We start from the raw sequence: 19,038 nt of genomic DNA, 5'->3' as shown, positions 1-19,038 counted from the left end.
GAATGAATTGGAAGAATAAATGATTTATGGAGGAGAGAGAAAAAAGATGATTGGTTGAGATTTGAGGAGAAAGAAAGAGTATTATAGTTATTTTAGATAAATATAGAATAGATAGAAAGGGCATTTTGGGAAAGTACTTAAAATCAATATTGAAAATTTCAAGTTCAATGTTGAAAATCTAGGAAAAATCTGCTTTATAATATAGATATAAATGTATTAAAATTAAATGAAAAAGAATATGAAATTTGGTAAGAATTGGGTATGTATTGCCAATGATTTGGGTAATAATTAGGTAAAATTAGGTAATTGTGAGTTGTAAAGTTTTGATTGGAGTTTGAATTGAGTAAGAATTGGGTATGTGTAAAGTACTAAGCAGGTTACATGTGAAAACAACATATTTTGAGGGGTTTTGGCGGTCTCATTTCAATTTGAACTTTGTTTATTACTTTCCATATATTGCCATTCTCACCATTTCACACACACACAAACAGTTTGTAAATTTTAAGTTGCAGCGATGAAAGGGATGAAGCCATTAAAGCAGCTAAAGCTCTCTGTTCCTGCTCAAGATGCCCCTATCACTAGCTTCTTGTAAGTCTTTATACGACACCGTTTTTCAATTCATTACTCTTTTCAGATCATACCAAACCCTAATTTGCTCAACTTGTGATCTAATCTATGTTTACGCATTTGCGGTATTTGATAATTATTTATATATCTATATATTTGTATCATGTGAAACTCTAATTAGACAAAATCTTGATTTTTATTTATGTTAATAGGTATTTGTATTTTAGGCTTAATTGTTTTTAAATGTATTTTACCCCCCCAAAAAAAAGAAAAAAAAGTCGACCGTATGTATCCTACATCGAAAGTTGCTATCTTTTGTTTAAAAATTTCCGATTTATTGCAAAATGTATGTATCTGACCTCTTTTCAAATAGTTAACTATGCTAACAATGACAACCATAAGTTGCCACATCTGTCGGATAATTTAAATTTTGAAAGATGCAATAGCTAGTTTTGAAATAGGATACATACGATGATTTTCGGATAAAGTTAGATAAATTTAAAAACTTTTAGTTTTATATTATTGGTAGCTGATGGTTATAATGGAATTATAGGACAGCAAGTGGGACATTTCATGATGGGGATTTACTTCTGAATATGAAAGGATTAAGACTTGCATCTGACGATAAGGAGAATAGTGTAAGTTTTTCTTGATGGTTTTTCATTCAAACGGGCTTGTAAATAATTATGGTGTGTTTGTTATTTATGTGATCTGTAGAAGGAAACTTATTTTTGGTTTGCTAATTGGATAGCCGGCTGTTGCCAAGGAGATCGATCTGCAATTTTCGTTGGAAGACCTTGAGACCGTCCAAGTCATTGGAAAAGGAAGTGGAGGTGTTGTTCAGTTGGTTCGACATAAATGGGTCGGGACATTGTTTGCTTTGAAGGTCAGGGTTTTTAAATTCAGATTATTTGCTTTTCTTCTTTGCAATCTCATGCTCTTAAGTGCTAAACAATTGCATTCCATATGAGTAAGGAAGTGTTCAGATGTGCATTTGACCTGATATTGTGATTTATGACTTACAACCCGCACTACCTAGTTTGAAGATTGTATATCATTCTGGCTTTTCTGATTCTTAAGGTTTAAACTCTAAAGTATGCAGATTTGACTAAGGTAAAGAGTTTTCTGTAAGAAAACTTATTGTTGAGAAAAAAAATATGCTCATTCTTGTTCTTAAGGACCACTTTATTGCTATGAAATGCACATCCAGATCCTTCTTACTTCTTAGCCAACAATATCCACCAAAGTGACTGATTATGAGGAAAAAGAATATGCATAACTTAATGTTCATGCTATAAAAAAGTAACTTTGTCAATTTGATGGTAACACTAATGATTAATGTGGAGTTACTCTTTTCTTGTACAATGAGTTATCTTGCTTTCTCAACTATATGCTCTATTATTTCCATCTTTTTTTTTGTGAAGTTTTAAATCAGTAAATGTTATAAACTGGTCTATATATTAGGATGTAGATGTAGCAATATACTAGACATATATGTTTGATGCTTGTACAAAAATGAGCTGAAAAGATACCATAACCTAAGCAGCATATGATTATTACTTTTACAAGTTACCGTATTTTAATAGCCTTGGATGCATTGACCCAGAAATCGAGGAAATCGAAATTTCTAATCCAATCAACAGAGTGTCAAACTGTCTCTTGGTTTACTCATAATAGTAAAATTTTAGTATCTACTATCTGGTAATTTTGTTTTCTGCTAATCATAGTACCTGGTTTGTGAAATTCGTTACTTACTATAGTTTGTTTACTATCTTATTTCTGAAAGTAATAGAGGGTTTTTTATGATCTGTCTTTCTATGTATTACACATTTGACATAAGATTGTGTATTGATGCTTGTTTAGAGCAATACACTTATGCTGTAGCATTTAGGGGTTCTGATTGTGTAACTTTCATGTTTTAGTATCGTGACTTGTTATATTTGGTAGTATTTAGTATTAAGACCAAACATTCTGTACATAAATATTCGATTGATGTTGGTCACAGGTAATCCAGATGAACATACAAGAGGAAATACGTAAACAGATTGTGCAAGAGCTGAAAATCAATCAAGCATCTCAATGTCCTCATATAGTTGTTTGCTACCACTCTTTCTATCACAATGGTACCATCTCTCTGGTGTTTGAATATATGGACCGTGGATCTTTAACAGATGTTATTAGACAACTCAAGACAATTCTTGAACCATATCTTGCAGTTCTTTGCAAACAGGTTAGTTAGAGGTGAAAAGTTTGACCCATGAACATAAATGTGTAGATTCCGGTTATGTTTTATCTTTAACGGGTCACGCATGTAATAAACAAAGTTAGCATAAAAGTGAAAGGGTCAAATGGGTCTGAGAATTGGAAGTTGTCCGAAAGTTTTTTACTGCATAAAACCTCCTAGATAGTACAATTCAAAATGTTGATTATGGTTGAAATAATTTAGGTTTTGTAATCTCATTTGACATAGTAAGTAACTACGAAAATCATAAAAACCAGGCAAAAAGTGTTTCAGCTCAACTAAACTCAACGCAGACATATAATTGCTCATTACCCAGTTGACCTGTAAACTTTGCCAACTCAAAGCATCGGTATAAGATCATCAATTTTTCTATACAGGTATTGCAGGGCCTTGTGTATTTGCACCATGATAGACATGTAATCCATAGGGACATAAAGCCATCTAACTTACTCGTAAACCGAAAGGGTGAAGTTAAGATTACAGACTTTGGCGTAAGTGCAATGCTTGCTAGCTCCATGGGTCAACGAGATACATTTGTTGGAACATACAATTATATGTCGGTAAGTGGAGCTCTATCATATATTATATTGAAGTGGGCTAGCTGTATGCAAATGTAACCAACATCACTTAAATTTCACCTGTAGGAAACAAACTTTTTCTATCCAAGAAAAAAAAAATGCCTCTTACAAAATTTCTTGTTCTGAGAACTTCAGTGTCTTTGTTTATTGGGGTAACCAGTTCGTTCCCTTCAGTCTTAGAGCTCACCCCCAAAAAAAATATAGTCCAAAAAAGTCAGTTACCTTTTTATTATAACAGTTGAAAAATATTGAGTGACACCTGCTCTTACATTTATTGCTAATATTTTTGCAGCCGGAACGAATTAGTGGGAAGACCTATGATTATAAAAGTGACATCTGGAGTTTGGGCCTAGTGATTCTTGAGTGTGCCATAGGACGATTTCCATTCATACAATCTGAAGATCAGCAAAGCTGGCCAAGTTTTTATGAGCTCTTAGACGCCATCGTCACAAAGCCACCACCTACAGCTCCAACAGATCAATTTTCTCCAGAATTCTGCTCATTTATCTCTTCCTGGTTAGTTGAAATTGAAATTGAAATTGGAAGTGTCATTGGTTTCCTTTTCTTGTTAGTCTTATTTTAATCGTACTCAATTGGCAATAAACATTAATTCTCAAATCCAAACTATGGAATTCTATTGAATGTATTATAACAGAGCAAGAAGTTATTAAGTAACTGATTACATAACAAGATATTTCAAAGGACCAAATTATCATAACGGTCAACGCTTGACCCGTGTATGGATTGGATGGTTCTATTTGTTTATCTGTTTATGGTTAGAGTGATGATTTGACCCACAAAAAAAAGATAAGAACCACAAATCGGTCAATATACATCTTTTCATTGTGGTCCTTGTAAAGATATATTCATTTTACTCTCATCATATCTTATAACATATGTTCTCACGTCTCTACTTGTGTGTAAACATGTAGCATACAGAAAGATCCAAAAGAGAGATCATCGGCTCTAGATCTTTTGGTTCGTATGATAATTTTAATGAGACTTTTGTTAACGATGTTTACTTCTTAACCTGACTGCCTTCTTTTGCTTGTATCTGTAGAGTCACCCATTCATCAAGAAGTTTGAGGACAAAGATATTGATCTTGCAATTCTGGTAAGTTGCTTGGAGTCACCTATAAACTTTTCAAAATGAATTGTATTGTAATGAGATTTCATTGTATAATGTATCAACTAAATATGTACTTTTGGTCTTTATTTTTGTGTGATATGATTACAACTAATGAGTATTGGTCTTTGAGATGGATTGGTGCTGTATGCACAACTTGGTTGGGAGTTTGGTTGATTGAATGGTTAAGAAGTTGGTATAAGTCATGTATAGGAGTAGATGTTTGCAGAATTAAAATTGAAAGTTTTTGGTGTTATACACTATTTGTCCAATGATTACAGTGGGGATATACAATTCTTTGTATTTTGGATCATGTTGGGTCAATGGATTAGTGGTGACATACAATGCTTTACATTTAGGCATGGCTGTTACAGATTATGGTTTGGATTGCTGGTTCAGGTTGCTATCAGAGGAGTACACTTTTGTATTTTCTGCTTGTTTATTTGTATGCCTGGTACCCCTTTTATTATTTTCTGCAAAAGTTACTTTGAGTTTGGTAAAGGGAATGTGTGTGCAGGGTCAATTTTTGTTTGAGTTGTGGGATGTTTGGGGTAACATTGGTATTAAAGTGGATATGTTCACTCCTAATTCACTGCAAGGGTAACTGAAAGTGGTTTTTTTGTCTTATAATGGTCTATTTTTGGTACTTCCGTACTGGCTCGGTCTGAGTGTCGGCCATTTTTATTATATTTTTGGGTTACAGTTGATGGTTCCTGGGAGTTAGAATGAACTAGTGGTATACGTATTTGTTGGTTGGGTCGGTTGAAGGACTGGTTGTGGCATGTGTTTTAGCTGGAAGTTGGTGTACCATTGGGAAGTTGGTTTTTGGTTGGGTTGTACTGTTGATCAGATGTTAGGCTACAATCGTACAGAAATGAGTTGGGTTGGCCAATCTTATAGAGAGATTAATCAAATGATGGACAAATGGTATTGGTTGGATTAATTTGGTTGACTTATTAGTTGTGCTAGGATGAAAATTGCAAACACAGCAATTTGCATTATTAGTAGAATGGGGTGAGCTTAGCTCAATGGTTGAAAGACCATCCTCATGAGGTGTGGGTATATCCAGGGGTAGGGTTTACTCATTTTAAATGCCGTGCCTTCGGACGGATTAGTAGGGGTTTTTTCCCCATCGGGTATTTGCCATAGACATTTTTCCTTAGAGGGAGCTGTTTAGCGTGAACTCGGTTAAGACAACGTATGCTAGACTTGCCGTTGTCGAATTCTGACACGAAGTTTGTAGCGAAATTAACCTTAAAAAAAATAGAATGGGTTATATTTGTAAATCATTGTATTGTGGTCAGTGAATTATAAGGACTAGCAGCAGTGGATTTATTGGGTGGAATTTGGTTGGACTCAAATCAGACTTTGACAATTGACAGTAGGGTTATTGTTAGTAGACTTGGGCTGCAAGCCCGTTAAAGACTTCATTGTAGTTCAAAGTGAAATTATATATATAATACTAAGAACCAACTTATTTTGTACAAGAGATCATGCATAATGTACAACTATGTCTAATTTTTATTTCCCTACAATTTTTATCTTTTAACATACTAACCACATAGTACAACTTTACACGTCGAGTAATTTTTTTTTTACTTTTGTTTCTTTCATTTTTATCTTTTATCTATGTTTTTTAATTTTTGGGTTCTTATGTGTTTATCATACAACTTCTATACATTACGGTTTTACCTTTAAATCTTTGATTTTGACTATTCTTTTTGTATTTTTTTAAATTTTGCTTCTTTCATTTTTACCTTCTCAAGTTTGTAGTTTTAATTTTTGCTCTTTATCAAAGATTTTGTTCTCAGTTTTATTGCACCAAACTTAAACCTTTGACTTTGATTATTTTTTGTATTTATAACGTTTTTAATATATAATAATAAGACTTATCACTATCACAGTATTACATCTTTAGTTCATGTAATGTTTAAAACAAGACAGTGAGTATATCATATCGTTAATGTCAATATTTGCATTAATATAGTTATTATTTTGTCATATATTTTCATACATCTTATTATTTTTATACGTTATTATTATATTTGTTTATTTGACATGAATGTATTTGTATTACACTAATACGGAGTACTAATACATATTTTTCGTATCCAAAACTGTCGCGTAAAAAAGTATCCCGCGACAGCGCGCGGGTTTAACGACTAGTGTTCTTTTAAAAGCTAAGTTTTCTGTGAAAACTAGAAAACTGTCAAAACACACTGTGATCTGAATTTAATACAATGTGTTTTAGAAAAACATATTAAAAACACATTGTGTTAAATTTAGAACACAATACGTTTTGACAGTTTTCTAGTTTTGACGAAAAATTTAGTTCTCAGATGATTAAAACCCGTAAGTTAAAAAAAAAACCGTACATGAGTGATTCCTCTATTATTTAATCTATCATTTTATTTTCTCTCTACCTAACAACCCCATTAGTAAGTTCCATGATTCCATCCACTTTTAAAGTCTTGTTTCTTTCATTTATGATTTATCTCCGTTTTTTCTTTGGATCTGAGAAGGTTTTATATTTTATTTTTTTTTAGCTTTATGACCTTTTTGCATCTTTGCAAATGGAGTTTCTATACTACATATATTTAGTTGGTTGAAAGTTGAAAGAGACAATATTTTTCATTTATTCAAATATTAACCTTACATTTATTTTGTTAATATATGCTTCCTATCAAAAGTATATCTACGAGAATGAGTAAATTCTCTTAATCATTTTTCTTATAATCAATTAAATTTGTGCGATGTTAATTTTCTAACATTTATGATGATAGTTTTGGATTAAGTGATGCGTTACAATATGAGATATGAAATATTTAATAAATTTTTGGATATCTCGATAATTTGATATCCGAATTTTCTGATTCGGAATGGAAGGCCAAATCCACTATCTAAATATTTAGATATTCGAAGTTCGGATTTCCAATATTGAACAACCTATTTGGTGCCTACCAACATCCCTCGGCCCACCAAAACCCCTGCTCTTGACGGCAACTTGACTAGCAATTGGATTTTTAAAAACAATAATGAAAACTTTGGACAAACTGACACATAACTGCTACCCTAATTTATTTTTTTTTGAACAACACATTTTATTAATGGCAGAGGCTAGCAAGATGCTAGATACATAGGTAAAGCCGGATAAAATTACTAACACATTAGATGTTGAAAGAGTTCCATGAGTTCCAATCGATATCTTTGTGTTTTGATCGCGCGGTTAGTCAAAGAAAGGTTGTATGTTTTATTTCTTATGTGATCTATTTCGAGTTGACATTCTTGTCCGAGAAAACTTTTTTGTTTCTGATCACTGCTACCCTAATATCATATTCAAAAAAATAACAAGGTACTCCACTTTATAATCTTTCTCTATGTTAGACAAAATTCTTCCACTTATTAGCTATAGCTAATAACTGGTTAAAGTTGAACCGTTTTGGTTTTTCATTTTTTTCATTTTCAAAAGTTGTAGCTATGAAGTGAGATGTCCACCTAAAGTATAAATAAAACTACAATGAAAAATGCTTTTTCAATATCTTCGTTTAATTAAGACGTCTTTTGTTCTCGGGTATGCATCCTTAAAGTATAAATAGCTCTACAAAAATCATCATAATTGATCTCTTTATTAACTATACATTTTTCAACATAAGATGCACCAAACGGTAAGGATTTAGAGCCCTTTCGTACCTTTTTTAATCTATCGCTTCCCACATTGTACGATTAGTTCATCATGTATTGTTTGTGGTGTGTCAATTGCTAACATCATTACATAAATCTAGAAAAAGGTTATGATATCTTTTTTAGACATCATAATTAATATTTTGAATAGGATAGTTTTTTTTTTGAACATTATGAATAGGATAGTTAGTCATGGATAATGATTGACGATGACTATGCCGGTGAGAATATTAATTACGGTGTATAAAAGTAATATTCATAACTTTTTTCTAGACTTATGTAACCGTGTTAGGAATATTGGTATCTCAGAAACAATGTACGATGAGCTAGAAATGGTTTGGATAATCTTGATTTCTATCCTTAACCTTTGTTGTAAGTAGACAAATAAAGATTCTGCATCTCAAGATACTTTTATGTTCTAGGATTTCAACAATGAGCTAGTCGGTGGGGAGCGGGTCGTACATTGTGGGAAACGATCGATAAAAAATGGTGCTAAAGGGCTCTAAATCCTTAGCATTTATTGCATCTTAATTTGGCATAGGAGTAAGGAAAGGGGTCAGTTGTGATGCTTTTAGTACCTTAGGGATGTAAATCCGGAACCGAAAACTCTAACGCTGTGTTTTCGAGTTCTTTTTTAAAGGAAGAAGAAAGAAAAGAAGAGAGGTGAATGGAAGAGAAGGGGTAGATTTTCTTTCCTTCCAAATCATCCCAAAAGTGGAAGGAAAAAATTGTAACCAAAATGTATTGAACTCTCCTTCCAACTCCTTTCCTTTCTTTTCTCTTCTCCTCTTTAATAAAACTCAAGAACACAAATATTTTAAAAATCCTTCATATTCTTTTCCTTTCTCTTCAATAAAAAACTCGAGACCACAGTATAAAGGAAACAGGGATACTGAAAAATCTTTTTTCATTGTAGTCTTGTTTGTAGCCGAATGTTATTGGTTTAGATAGATATCTCACTTAATAACTACAACTTTTGAAAAAAATATACCAGACATTCAACCTGAACCGTTATAACTTACGAGACAAAGTATCCGCGCGTTGCGGCGGTAAGATAGTGGTGTGATAGGTCATAAAGTATGATAGGTCATAGAGTGTGATAGCCAAATTCCTTAGCCGGCTGGGCATGAAATTTTAAGAACATCCATATAATTTTTAAGAACATCCATATAACTTTTATAATTTATTGATGTACGGTTTTTGAGATAAAAGATTTTGAATGAATTGGAGGAATAAATGATTTATGGAGGAGAGAGAAAAAAAAATGATTGATTGAGATTTGAGTAGAGAGAAAGGGTAATATAGTTATTTTAGGTAAATATAGAATTGATATGGGGCATTTTGGGAAAGTACTTAAAATCAATATTGAATATTTAAATTCAATGTTGAAAATCTAGAGGCTTTTTGTTTTATAATATAGTATAGATAATTTATCGATGTACGGTTTTTTAGATAAAAGATTTTGAATGAATTGGAGGAATAAATGATTTATGGAGGAGAGTATAAAAAATGATTGGTTGAGATTTGAGGAGAGAGAAAGGGTAATATAGTTATTTTAGGTAAATATATACTCGTAATTGATATGGGGCATTTTGAAGAAATACTTAAAATCAATATTGAAATTTAAGTTCAATGTTGAAAATCTAGAGACTTTTATTTTATAATATAGTATAGATAAGTTTATACCTAAAATTCGGACAAGATTGACAAATATATAAAGCTTATGAGACATTCAACATTGACATCTTGTTTCTTGAATATGATATCCGTGCAGCAATGTGTCGGTATGTCTTTTGATTAATTTGTAAAAATGCGACTATTGATCAAATTGTTACATAAGAAATGATGTTGTGGCAATATTAGTGAATAACTGTACTTGTGGGACAATAAGTGTCAAATAAGATATAGTTTAGCGGGTTAAAATGTAATGTTGTAGGTCGGTTACCGAAATGGTAGGAAAAGTTTGTTAGAAAGCATTTACTAGGAAAAATTAAATTTTTCACCGTCAAATCTGAGTCCTCCCATTAATATTTGGGTTATTTACACACAAGTTGTTTTCTAACAAATTATTCCAGCCATATCCGTAGCATGCCTACAACGTTACATTTTGGCCCTAAGCTTTTTCTTATTTGACAGTGATATTACCACAACATCATTTCTTATGTAACAGTTGCAACCCGTGAGCGAGGGTGTCATGGTGGCTAGGGATGGTATCGGTACGATTACCGTACAGAACTCTTGGTACCGGTACTGGTTTCGGTACCGGGATTTTCGGTTCTATACCCGTTTAGTACCGAATTTTGTTTATGTGAGACTTGTCATCGAAGCGATAGTGATGTTTTCTTTATAACAAGAGCATATAGAGATGGGATTGATAACTTGTTGCTCCTACTCCTCGGTGGTATCCCGATTGCCATGCCACTGGGTTCTATCTGTGAAATGGCAACTTGTTGCTTCTACTCTTCTGATCTTGTGTGTGCTTCTCAACCTGCCATTCTCAATATCTCTTCATGTAAGTTACAATTTAGATTTCTAAAGATAAGATACTAAGGTCGACTCCTGAGATACTAAACAATATGAAGATCATCAAGTAACAGACTGTACAATGTGTAACTTGGGATGGTATATTGGTATCGGTATGCATATTCGGTTTCCCTGTACCGAACTGGTACCGAACCGATTAGTACCGATATCGATCCCGAATCCCTACCGGTACCGATTTCGTCCCAAACTCAATCGATTCATATATGTTATATTAAGTGTTATATAAAACACACAAAAATATTTACTGTCAAAGTTGAAAGAAAAAAAAATTAAGAACTTGTAGCATGATTATAAACTTGTACTACTAGAATTAATAAAAAATATTTACTAAATAAGAATTCGTTACCATAAATTAATCAAACAAAAGTCTTGTAATATCGTGCATCGCTCATGATTTTGGCACTCTTTAAACTTTAAACTCTATGCTACTTTATTTATTCCCAACTTATAATGCATCTATCATATGTGGTCTTTGTGGAACATGAAATGTTATTGCATTTAATATGTTCTATATGAATATTCCTAGGTGTCTGTGATAATAGTTTCAGAGTTAGATATTGTTTTCATTAAATTTTTCGTTGATTTCTGATTTTTTTTTTTTTATAAATATTTTCACATGCAATTAAACATGTTTTCGTACTTGTCAATACATAATTTGATGGATATCGATATTCTCGTGATCCTTCTTTGAACAATATGAAATTGAAGGCATTCTAAAAAGTTTGGCCTAAAGCCCTTAATTTAGTTCTTTTACCACTGGTAACACCTACCCCTATATTATATTTAAGTTTTTTGCTATGCCAAACATCATTTATTCCGTACTATTAAACACAAGAAATCACTAGCAAACAATGTTTTAAATACCGGCCAGTATTACCGGTACCGAAGACCACGCCGGTATTTTAAGTCCGATATTTTGCCGGTGTTTTCACTCTTCAATACCGGCCGGTATTTCCGGTATACCCGGTATTTTCCGGTATTACCATACCGGTATTTCCGGTATTTTCAAAAAATAAATTTTGATTTTTTAAAAAACTTATTTTTATGATACTTTAATGTTATTTTTTGTTATTTGTGAACTTTAAAACCTATATTTTGTTATGAAATACATATTTGGTATTATTTTTGAGTAAATTATAATTGCATTTTGACTATTTTTGTTAAATTGTAACAAGTTTTGTAAGATTTTTACACAAAAAATATAATAAATTAAAAATAGTCGTACCGGCCGGTATTTCCGGTATTACCGATAATACCGGAAAATTTTTCCACGCCGGTATAACTAAAATACCGGTTTTAAAACATTGCTAGCAAACGATGAAAAAAAAAAAAAAAGGAGGTGGCAGACCAGAGCCTTGGCTTGCCATCCGCTGCTGATGTGCAGAGCCATCTACAACTGCAAACTGCTGGACTCCATGGCTTAAGACATGTCAATTTCAGGTGAGTTTGACGAACTTGCCACAAAAATCAACAAAACCCTTGTAGAATTCATAATTTTCAAGAGAATATTGCCATTGCCGAAACCCAAATGCAAACGATGTAACATTCATAACCATAAAGAAACAAAAACAAGACAAGTCTCAAAAGACGATAGCTAAATCAAACAGTAGTCAAGTGGCATATATAGTGTTGACCCTAGTGATCGTCCTCTTCTTCACAGAACTTTGAATATTGTTCACTGTCCATTAGGGAGTTCACCGCATTCTTGTCACTAATCTCCACCTTTATAATCCATCCTTTCTCATAAGGACTTCCGTTAACCTGTAAATGGTACAATACATGATCAGACCACCATTGCAAGTCAATAGAAATCGTACCAAAAACTCAAATGAGTGGGTTAGAATAACAAGTAAATAAAGGTTGTGGCTTGACTTTTACAAGTCAAATATTAAAGGAAATGCTACAAAAGTGCTACTTATATGTTTAATATTATAAAGGATTTTGATTGAACATGTTATATTTCTACAACAAATTTGCTACAAAAAGAAAATGACCCTCAGGTCAAACAACTCTCGTATCAAAATTCAGCTGTAAAAGCTAAGCAGGTTGACCAGAAAAGCCAAAGAGAACCCTGCTTTGCTCCCACCATTCAAACAATCCGAGGAAACAGTAAGCAGTAAATCAAGTTTCGGGATCAAACCAAATCAAGTTCACTTCAAAATAACCATAAAAATTATATTAACCATATCATATTTAACTGCCACAAATTAAATTATGTTCATGTTAAATATGCAATACCACATTATTTTGGCTATAAAAATAACGATAATGACCCAGATATCGAAATGTTTCCAAGAGGAGAATACTCATTATTCTAGCCAACTGGTTACTCAGTAATGATGCATATCTCCGTGTTTTTGAGTACTCCTCAAACTCAACAAAATGACTTTCTTACATAGATATAAGAAGGAGGAAGTTTTGTAGACTACAACTTCTACTAGTCAGTAGTCACGGATATCTTGACCTTCAATAGATGCAAGACAAATGAATCTTGCGGGCCCAAATCCGTACAATTAACGCATTTCTAGTACAACATTGGAGGGCTAGGTAGTTTTAACTTGAAACCATTTCAAAGAAAAGAAACATCACAGGTTTCATGAAATGGTTGAAGTGTGACAGAAGGGTATCTTAGACTCCTGACTAAAGTTTGTAGACTTATACGAGTACCATTCCAATTTAGACGTGGCAATTTCCATTAACTTATAAATGGGTGTTCTGTTAATCTTAAATGAGTAAGATGGATAAATTAGAAAGTAGCAAAAAGCACAAAAAATTAAATAGGTTGAAAGTCAACCAAAAAAGTATCTTCAATAACCGGTTACATCATTTTATTCAACTGATACACATTTAATTTTTATATCTAATATTATAGTTTTGAAAAATATAACTTCACATATTACTTAATCTTCTATTTAGCCAAAAAGGTGAGTTGATGGATTACGAAGTAATCCAGTTGAAGATTACTGAACATATATGCATTTCAACCCTTACTAAATATGAGTGTTTTAACCCGGCCCTGTCTTGCCTCATTATCCAACCCACCCGTAACGTACTTCTAGCCGCCTGTTGTAATTTTCACGAGCCCTGTAACAAAAATGAGCAGTAGATGACTTACCAAACCAGGTTTGTCAGTGAGCTCTTCGTTGACTTCAGTGACCTTCCCAGAAACAGGGGAGTTAATATCACTGGTGGCCTTCACACTTTCAACTGCGCCAAAACTGCTACCTTGAGTTACTTCGTCTCCAACCTCAGGTAATTCAACAAATACCACATCTCCTAAGTGATCCTGGGCATGGTCCGTGATACCAACGGTTGCACAGTTACCTTCAACTTTGGCCCATTCATGAGATTCGGCATATTTCAAATCCTTCAAAACTGAACATAATACAAAAAAAGCCAGTAAATACACGACCAGACGCACTCTTATGTCTATCTTAATACTAGTTAAAAGATAAAGTGAAAGATGTACAGAGTCAGCCATTCATTTATACATATAACAATTACCATTCCATTCTTTGTGTTTCATTTCCAGATTTACAACATACTTACAAACAAACAATACACCATATGCTCTGTATGTTAACAAAACCATTTCCGTTCATGGTTTTCAAAGTTGTCTAAATATTCTATTTCTCTACGAAGAGCGTTCCTCCTTGGCGCATTACAGACAGCATGATTACCAAAAGAACATTGTAACTGAGGTTAAGGAAGCAAGATAATGTGTATATTATATACAGCTATACTAACATCTCATCGTGCTCATGTGTTACGACAGGTAGATCAAACTCATGTGGAAACACTCATTCATAGTGTCACTTGCAACAAATTTGATTCTTTTGTTGCTCCACACAAGATGGTATGGTACAAATGAGTAAAACCCAACAACTTTTCTGTTATAAGCATTCTACAACCAATACTAATGTCCACATAGCATGTATCACCATAATATTAATACCACATGGGAATTTATTCACCAAATCGCTTGATTTATAACCATTACAGAGAGCCAATTGATATCACATACCCAAAAGACCACTCGCTTAAATTAAAACCATTACAGAGAGCCGATTGATATCCATTTGGCTATTGCATGTATTGGACTTCCATCTTTTCAAAAAGAAAATGTAAAGTGACCTCGTATAACTTCTAAACAGTGAAGTGGCCTAATTTTTGGTGACATGATCCTCACATCCAACATATACAACTGACAGAAAAATTAAATTTGGTGCATACACTTCTAAGAAATATTAAACTTTCAACAAAGAGATCACCTGACACATACAATAGCAATCACAATAGTGATAGCAAGGACATTAGTTTGTTACACTAAATTTAAAAAGTAAGTTTTAAAGGTTAATACAAACATTTGATAGAAGGAGGACAATTGGATACATAGATATACACATAATTATTATTATGTAGTAGTAGTAGTATATAGTATTATATACACAGTACAAAATCCAGATTGACAATCATAACATCTAATCTATTGCAAACTATGTAATATAATGTTTATATAAATCATTCTATTATAGGGAAAACATATATAATAAACAAATCAATCAGATATCACATATCCTCAAAACTGTAGTAAAAAATCACAGATCAACCATTCAAACTAACAAATTTTCTTATTATAAATATATCATCATTATTATTATTATAATAAAAGGTGACAGATGAAAGAAACTAAAACCGTCAGTATTGTCTACATCTCATTTCTTTATTGTGGCGGGATTGAGATGAATTAGAAAAAGAGTGATCTATATATATATATATATATAAGAATTAAAATTACCAGAAGAAGCAAAAGCTCTGTTGAAAGTAGAGATCTTGAGATAGGAGGCTGCTTTTGATGAAGCCCACAATAATCTGCTTGTTGTTGCCATCGCCGCCACACTCCCCACAAAAGATCTACTTCACTTGGATTCGATACAACAACAAATGTGTGTGTGTGTTTTTTTAGGTGGTGTGTGCACTTTCTTCCCACCAACTTTGTTGTTGGTTTTTTAATATAAGTGTTCCTTGTCACCGACTACTCAACTAGCACCCGGGAGTTGGTGGGTTCAACCCACCATGTTCTTTGTTTTATACATTTTCTTTTGTGTGAATTATAAGACAAATATTATAATGTATGTTATGTTGGTGAAACTAATAACATTACTCGTATATTATAACCCACTTAAACTTTTTTCGTGTGAACCGTGAAGCAGCTTCGCTGGCTGTTGACTCAGCAACGAGCCTGCTTGCCTACTTAGTTTTTTTTTTTTTTTTTTCATTTCTTAACTAATGTATTGTGGAAATGACAGTTGTCTTCTTTGTGTTTTATTAGTGTCACTTGCTTTCTTTGTGTTTTTATTTTCTGATTTATATCATTACTTTTAGAGTAGTAATGTTTCACACTTAAACGCTAACTTTTTTTTAAGACTTTCGTATTTTTACTTCGTGTGAACAGTGAAGCAGCTTGGCTGGCGTTGGCTCAGTAGCTAGCCTGCTTGCCTACTTAGTTTTTTTTTTTCTTCCATTTCTTAGCTAATGTGTTGTGTAGATGACAGTTGTCTTCTTTGTGTTTTATTGTTATCACTTGCTTTCTTTGTGTTTTTAATTTTCTGATTTATATCATTACTTTTAGAGTAGTAATGTTTCACACTTAAACGCTAACTTTTTTTAAGACTTTTGTATTTTTACTATTAAAGTTTATTTTCGATGATTCATGATACTACAGTTTTAGACTTTTTTTTTTCACCGTCAAAGTGTTTATCTTCTTATTTTTATATTTTAAGAAAGGTTGCAATTATTATTTCGCCACCAAAGTTTTGTGTTTTATGATTTACGTTATATTGTTTAACGATAAGTTTTTTTTGTCCGATGGTAATGGTTGACACATTAAAATTATGACCCGCATTAAAGTATATGTCTTATAGTTATCCCTGACCAACGGCCGGGTATAACACTAGTTGTAACTAAAAATGTTTTTGATGTTACAAGAATTTAATATAATAATTTATGTTTTATTGGTGAAAGCAAGACTTATATTAGAAATAAGCAAAAAATTTTAAGTCTTGATTTTCTGATTCGATACACGAAAGCGCAAAGTAATACAGTACATGCTCAACAGTCTAGATAATAACACACCATAATATTTGATAAGGATAATATGATTACATTGTCTAGGTACAAAAGTGAGACCACACAAGGTCAATCTAGTTACGAAGTCATACAAAGTAACTATAGTACAATACGAATTCAAAAGATGCAAAAGACTTCAAGCTCCGAAGACTAGAGAAACTTGAAAACATTGTCTACTGCTAATCACCTGAAAAATATGAGTAAAAGAGTCAACTACAAAAGTAGTTGAGTGAGTTACAGGTGTTTGCGTATCAAATGTTGACGTCACCAGCTTCGTTGTTCTGTCCTTTAGTTACTAAGTTCATTTATTGTTTCAATTACCATAACAAATATGAAATGTATAGCTACAGATACATTTATAACTACCACGGTAGCAGTAATAGTACACTATAGATATCCATTTAAGACATCAATGTAAAATAATGCGTTCATGATGAAGTAACAGTTATGATAATAGTGAAATTGATATCTATATGATTATCTAATTGCTTTACATTGATGTTTTGTTGGTTCTTTGGAATTACAATCGCAGTACGGGAAGTCATACTTAATTTACTATGAAATCGATACTGCTACCTTGTTTTGGAGATTTTTTGGATCAGTATCGAAACTGGTACGGGACTATACAAGTTCCATGTCTATTCCTAACTAAGGTCCAATCTTTATTCCTTGCAAGTTGTTTTTTAGAACGGCATACTAATATACTTCTACTTCTAAATTATACGCATGTTTGATATGAAGCTGTGGATCCCCCCAAAGCCAAAGACCTTAGGAATGGGCCACCAACCCCATTGGTAGGTAACTTTGTAGGTAAAATGCATATAAATTTATTGTTTACATATGTGAAAATTTTGATTTATTAATAATCTTGATTTGTATTCATACACACATGAATTTGGTTGCAAACAAAAGGATGAATTTGAGCCCTTAGATCAAAAAATCAAGATCAAAAGCAAATTTACAGGTATCACCGATCTTCCTCTCCGATCTTCTTCCTCCGTCAGCGGCGGTGTCATCTCCATGAACATTTTCAGCGATCGCCAATTCGTTTTCCGGTGGATACGATACAAGCGTTGCCCTCATCTATTCTAAAGGGGTTGTCATTGGACGCATATGAGAATGGGAAGGATTTGATGGACATCGATCTAAAAGATGGTGGCGGTTGGATTTGGTACGGGCTCAGCCCTCACCGTTGTCGTCTGCGTCGTCGCCGGAAGAGGGGAGAGAGAGAGATTAGACGTGGTGGTCGGAGATGATGGTGGTGGTGGTCGGAGATGGAGGTCTGAGCGGGGATGATAGTGGCTACAACCGCCGTTGCCGGAGATGACGGTGGTGGTGGTCGTCGTCGTCTGAAACACGTTTTTGTGGGGAAGTAGAGAAAGGAAGGGTTAATCCTAGCCATTTAATAAGAAAGATCCAATGACTAAGAATTGATCTCTCGTTTGCACACCAAATTTGATGTGCAAATGAATAATCCTCTAATAATCTTATAATATATAACATTCATATTTTGTGAAGTTACTTGTTTATATTTAAGGATGGAAAGGTAAATAAATTACAATTTTTCTCTATAATATCTATTTTAGGTTTTTTTTTTCTAAGACACAGTTTCGACTATCATTATGCGTTACAAGGTTGATTCACAAGTTGTGAATATATGATTGATTAAAAAAGTGTTCTTATTTAACTGGACTTCTGACTTATTCAATATATCTATATCTATATCTATATCTATATCTATCTATAATATACATTATAAAGCAGGACCATTACTTTTATTTAAGAAAAGGTGAATTGAAGTCCCTAATTTACCCTTGTTTCTAAAAGATAATTACCTACCCCAACCATACATTACAGCCACCACCGACCACCAACCACGGCCGTCTGCAATACCTCCGGCCACCGCCATCTACAATCTTCTCCGGCAACCGCAGTCTGGAATCACCTCTGACCACCGTTACCTACTTTGACCAGCGACCATCGCCGTCTTCAATCATTCCGGCCACCTCCGTCTATAACCAGCACCATCCACCGCCGCCAACAACTACCACCACCAGCCACTGCCGTCCACAATCACCTCCAATTACCGCCGTCTACAATCACCAGGCACCATTATCTGACCACTAACCGCCACAGGTCACCATTTCCGGCCAACACCATCCGCCACCTAT

The 19,038-nt window shown here is 33.4% G+C and overlaps 2 protein-coding genes across 2 annotated transcripts; one reads left to right on the top strand and one right to left on the bottom strand.

Annotated features, from left to right (window-relative positions):
* The first annotated feature begins 470 nt into the window (after positions 1-470).
* Positions 471-6,000, top strand: LOC122605581 (mitogen-activated protein kinase kinase 6). Its single transcript, XM_043778544.1, has 8 exons — positions 471-588; positions 1,121-1,205; positions 1,319-1,453; positions 2,573-2,797; positions 3,187-3,369; positions 3,680-3,903; positions 4,320-4,365; positions 4,448-6,000. Exons 1-8 carry the CDS (start codon positions 515-517, stop codon positions 4,538-4,540), a joined length of 1,065 nt encoding a protein of 354 aa, XP_043634479.1. The 5' UTR covers positions 471-514; the 3' UTR covers positions 4,541-6,000.
* Positions 6,001-12,267: 6,267 nt separating this feature from the next.
* LOC122604964 (glycine cleavage system H protein 2, mitochondrial) lies at positions 12,268-15,818 on the bottom strand. Its single transcript, XM_043777820.1, has 3 exons — positions 15,537-15,818; positions 13,854-14,113; positions 12,268-12,499 (listed from the first exon to the last, which is right to left on the bottom strand). Exons 1-3 carry the CDS (start codon positions 15,625-15,627, stop codon positions 12,374-12,376), a joined length of 477 nt encoding a protein of 158 aa, XP_043633755.1. The 5' UTR covers positions 15,628-15,818; the 3' UTR covers positions 12,268-12,373.
* Positions 15,819-19,038: the final 3,220 nt, after the last annotated feature.

The sequence above is a fragment of the Erigeron canadensis genome, chromosome 6 (genome assembly GCF_010389155.1).
Source record: "Erigeron canadensis isolate Cc75 chromosome 6, C_canadensis_v1, whole genome shotgun sequence".
Taxonomy (NCBI): domain Eukaryota; kingdom Viridiplantae; phylum Streptophyta; class Magnoliopsida; order Asterales; family Asteraceae; genus Erigeron; species Erigeron canadensis.
This window is presented reverse-complemented; position numbering and strand designations above follow the sequence as displayed.

Bases quoted from the DNA above. Each gene is read 5' to 3' on its own strand.
- LOC122604964 (XM_043777820.1), bottom strand. From the start codon at position 15,627: ATGGCAACAACAAGCAGATTATTGTGGGCTTCATCAAAAGCAGCCTCC. The intron at 14,114-15,536 runs GTAATTTTAATT...TATTATGTTCAG, and splicing joins CAGAGCTTTTGCTTCTTCTG to TTTTGAAGGATTTGAAATAT. The intron at 12,500-13,853 runs GTAAGTCATCTA...TACCATTTACAG, and splicing joins TCACTGACAAACCTGGTTTG to GTTAACGGAAGTCCTTATGA.
- LOC122605581 (XM_043778544.1), top strand. From the start codon at position 515: ATGAAAGGGATGAAGCCATTAAAGCAGCTAAAGCTCTCTGTTCCTGCT. The intron at 589-1,120 runs GTAAGTCTTTAT...ATGGAATTATAG, and splicing joins GCCCCTATCACTAGCTTCTT to GACAGCAAGTGGGACATTTC. The intron at 1,206-1,318 runs GTAAGTTTTTCT...CTAATTGGATAG, and splicing joins CTGACGATAAGGAGAATAGT to CCGGCTGTTGCCAAGGAGAT.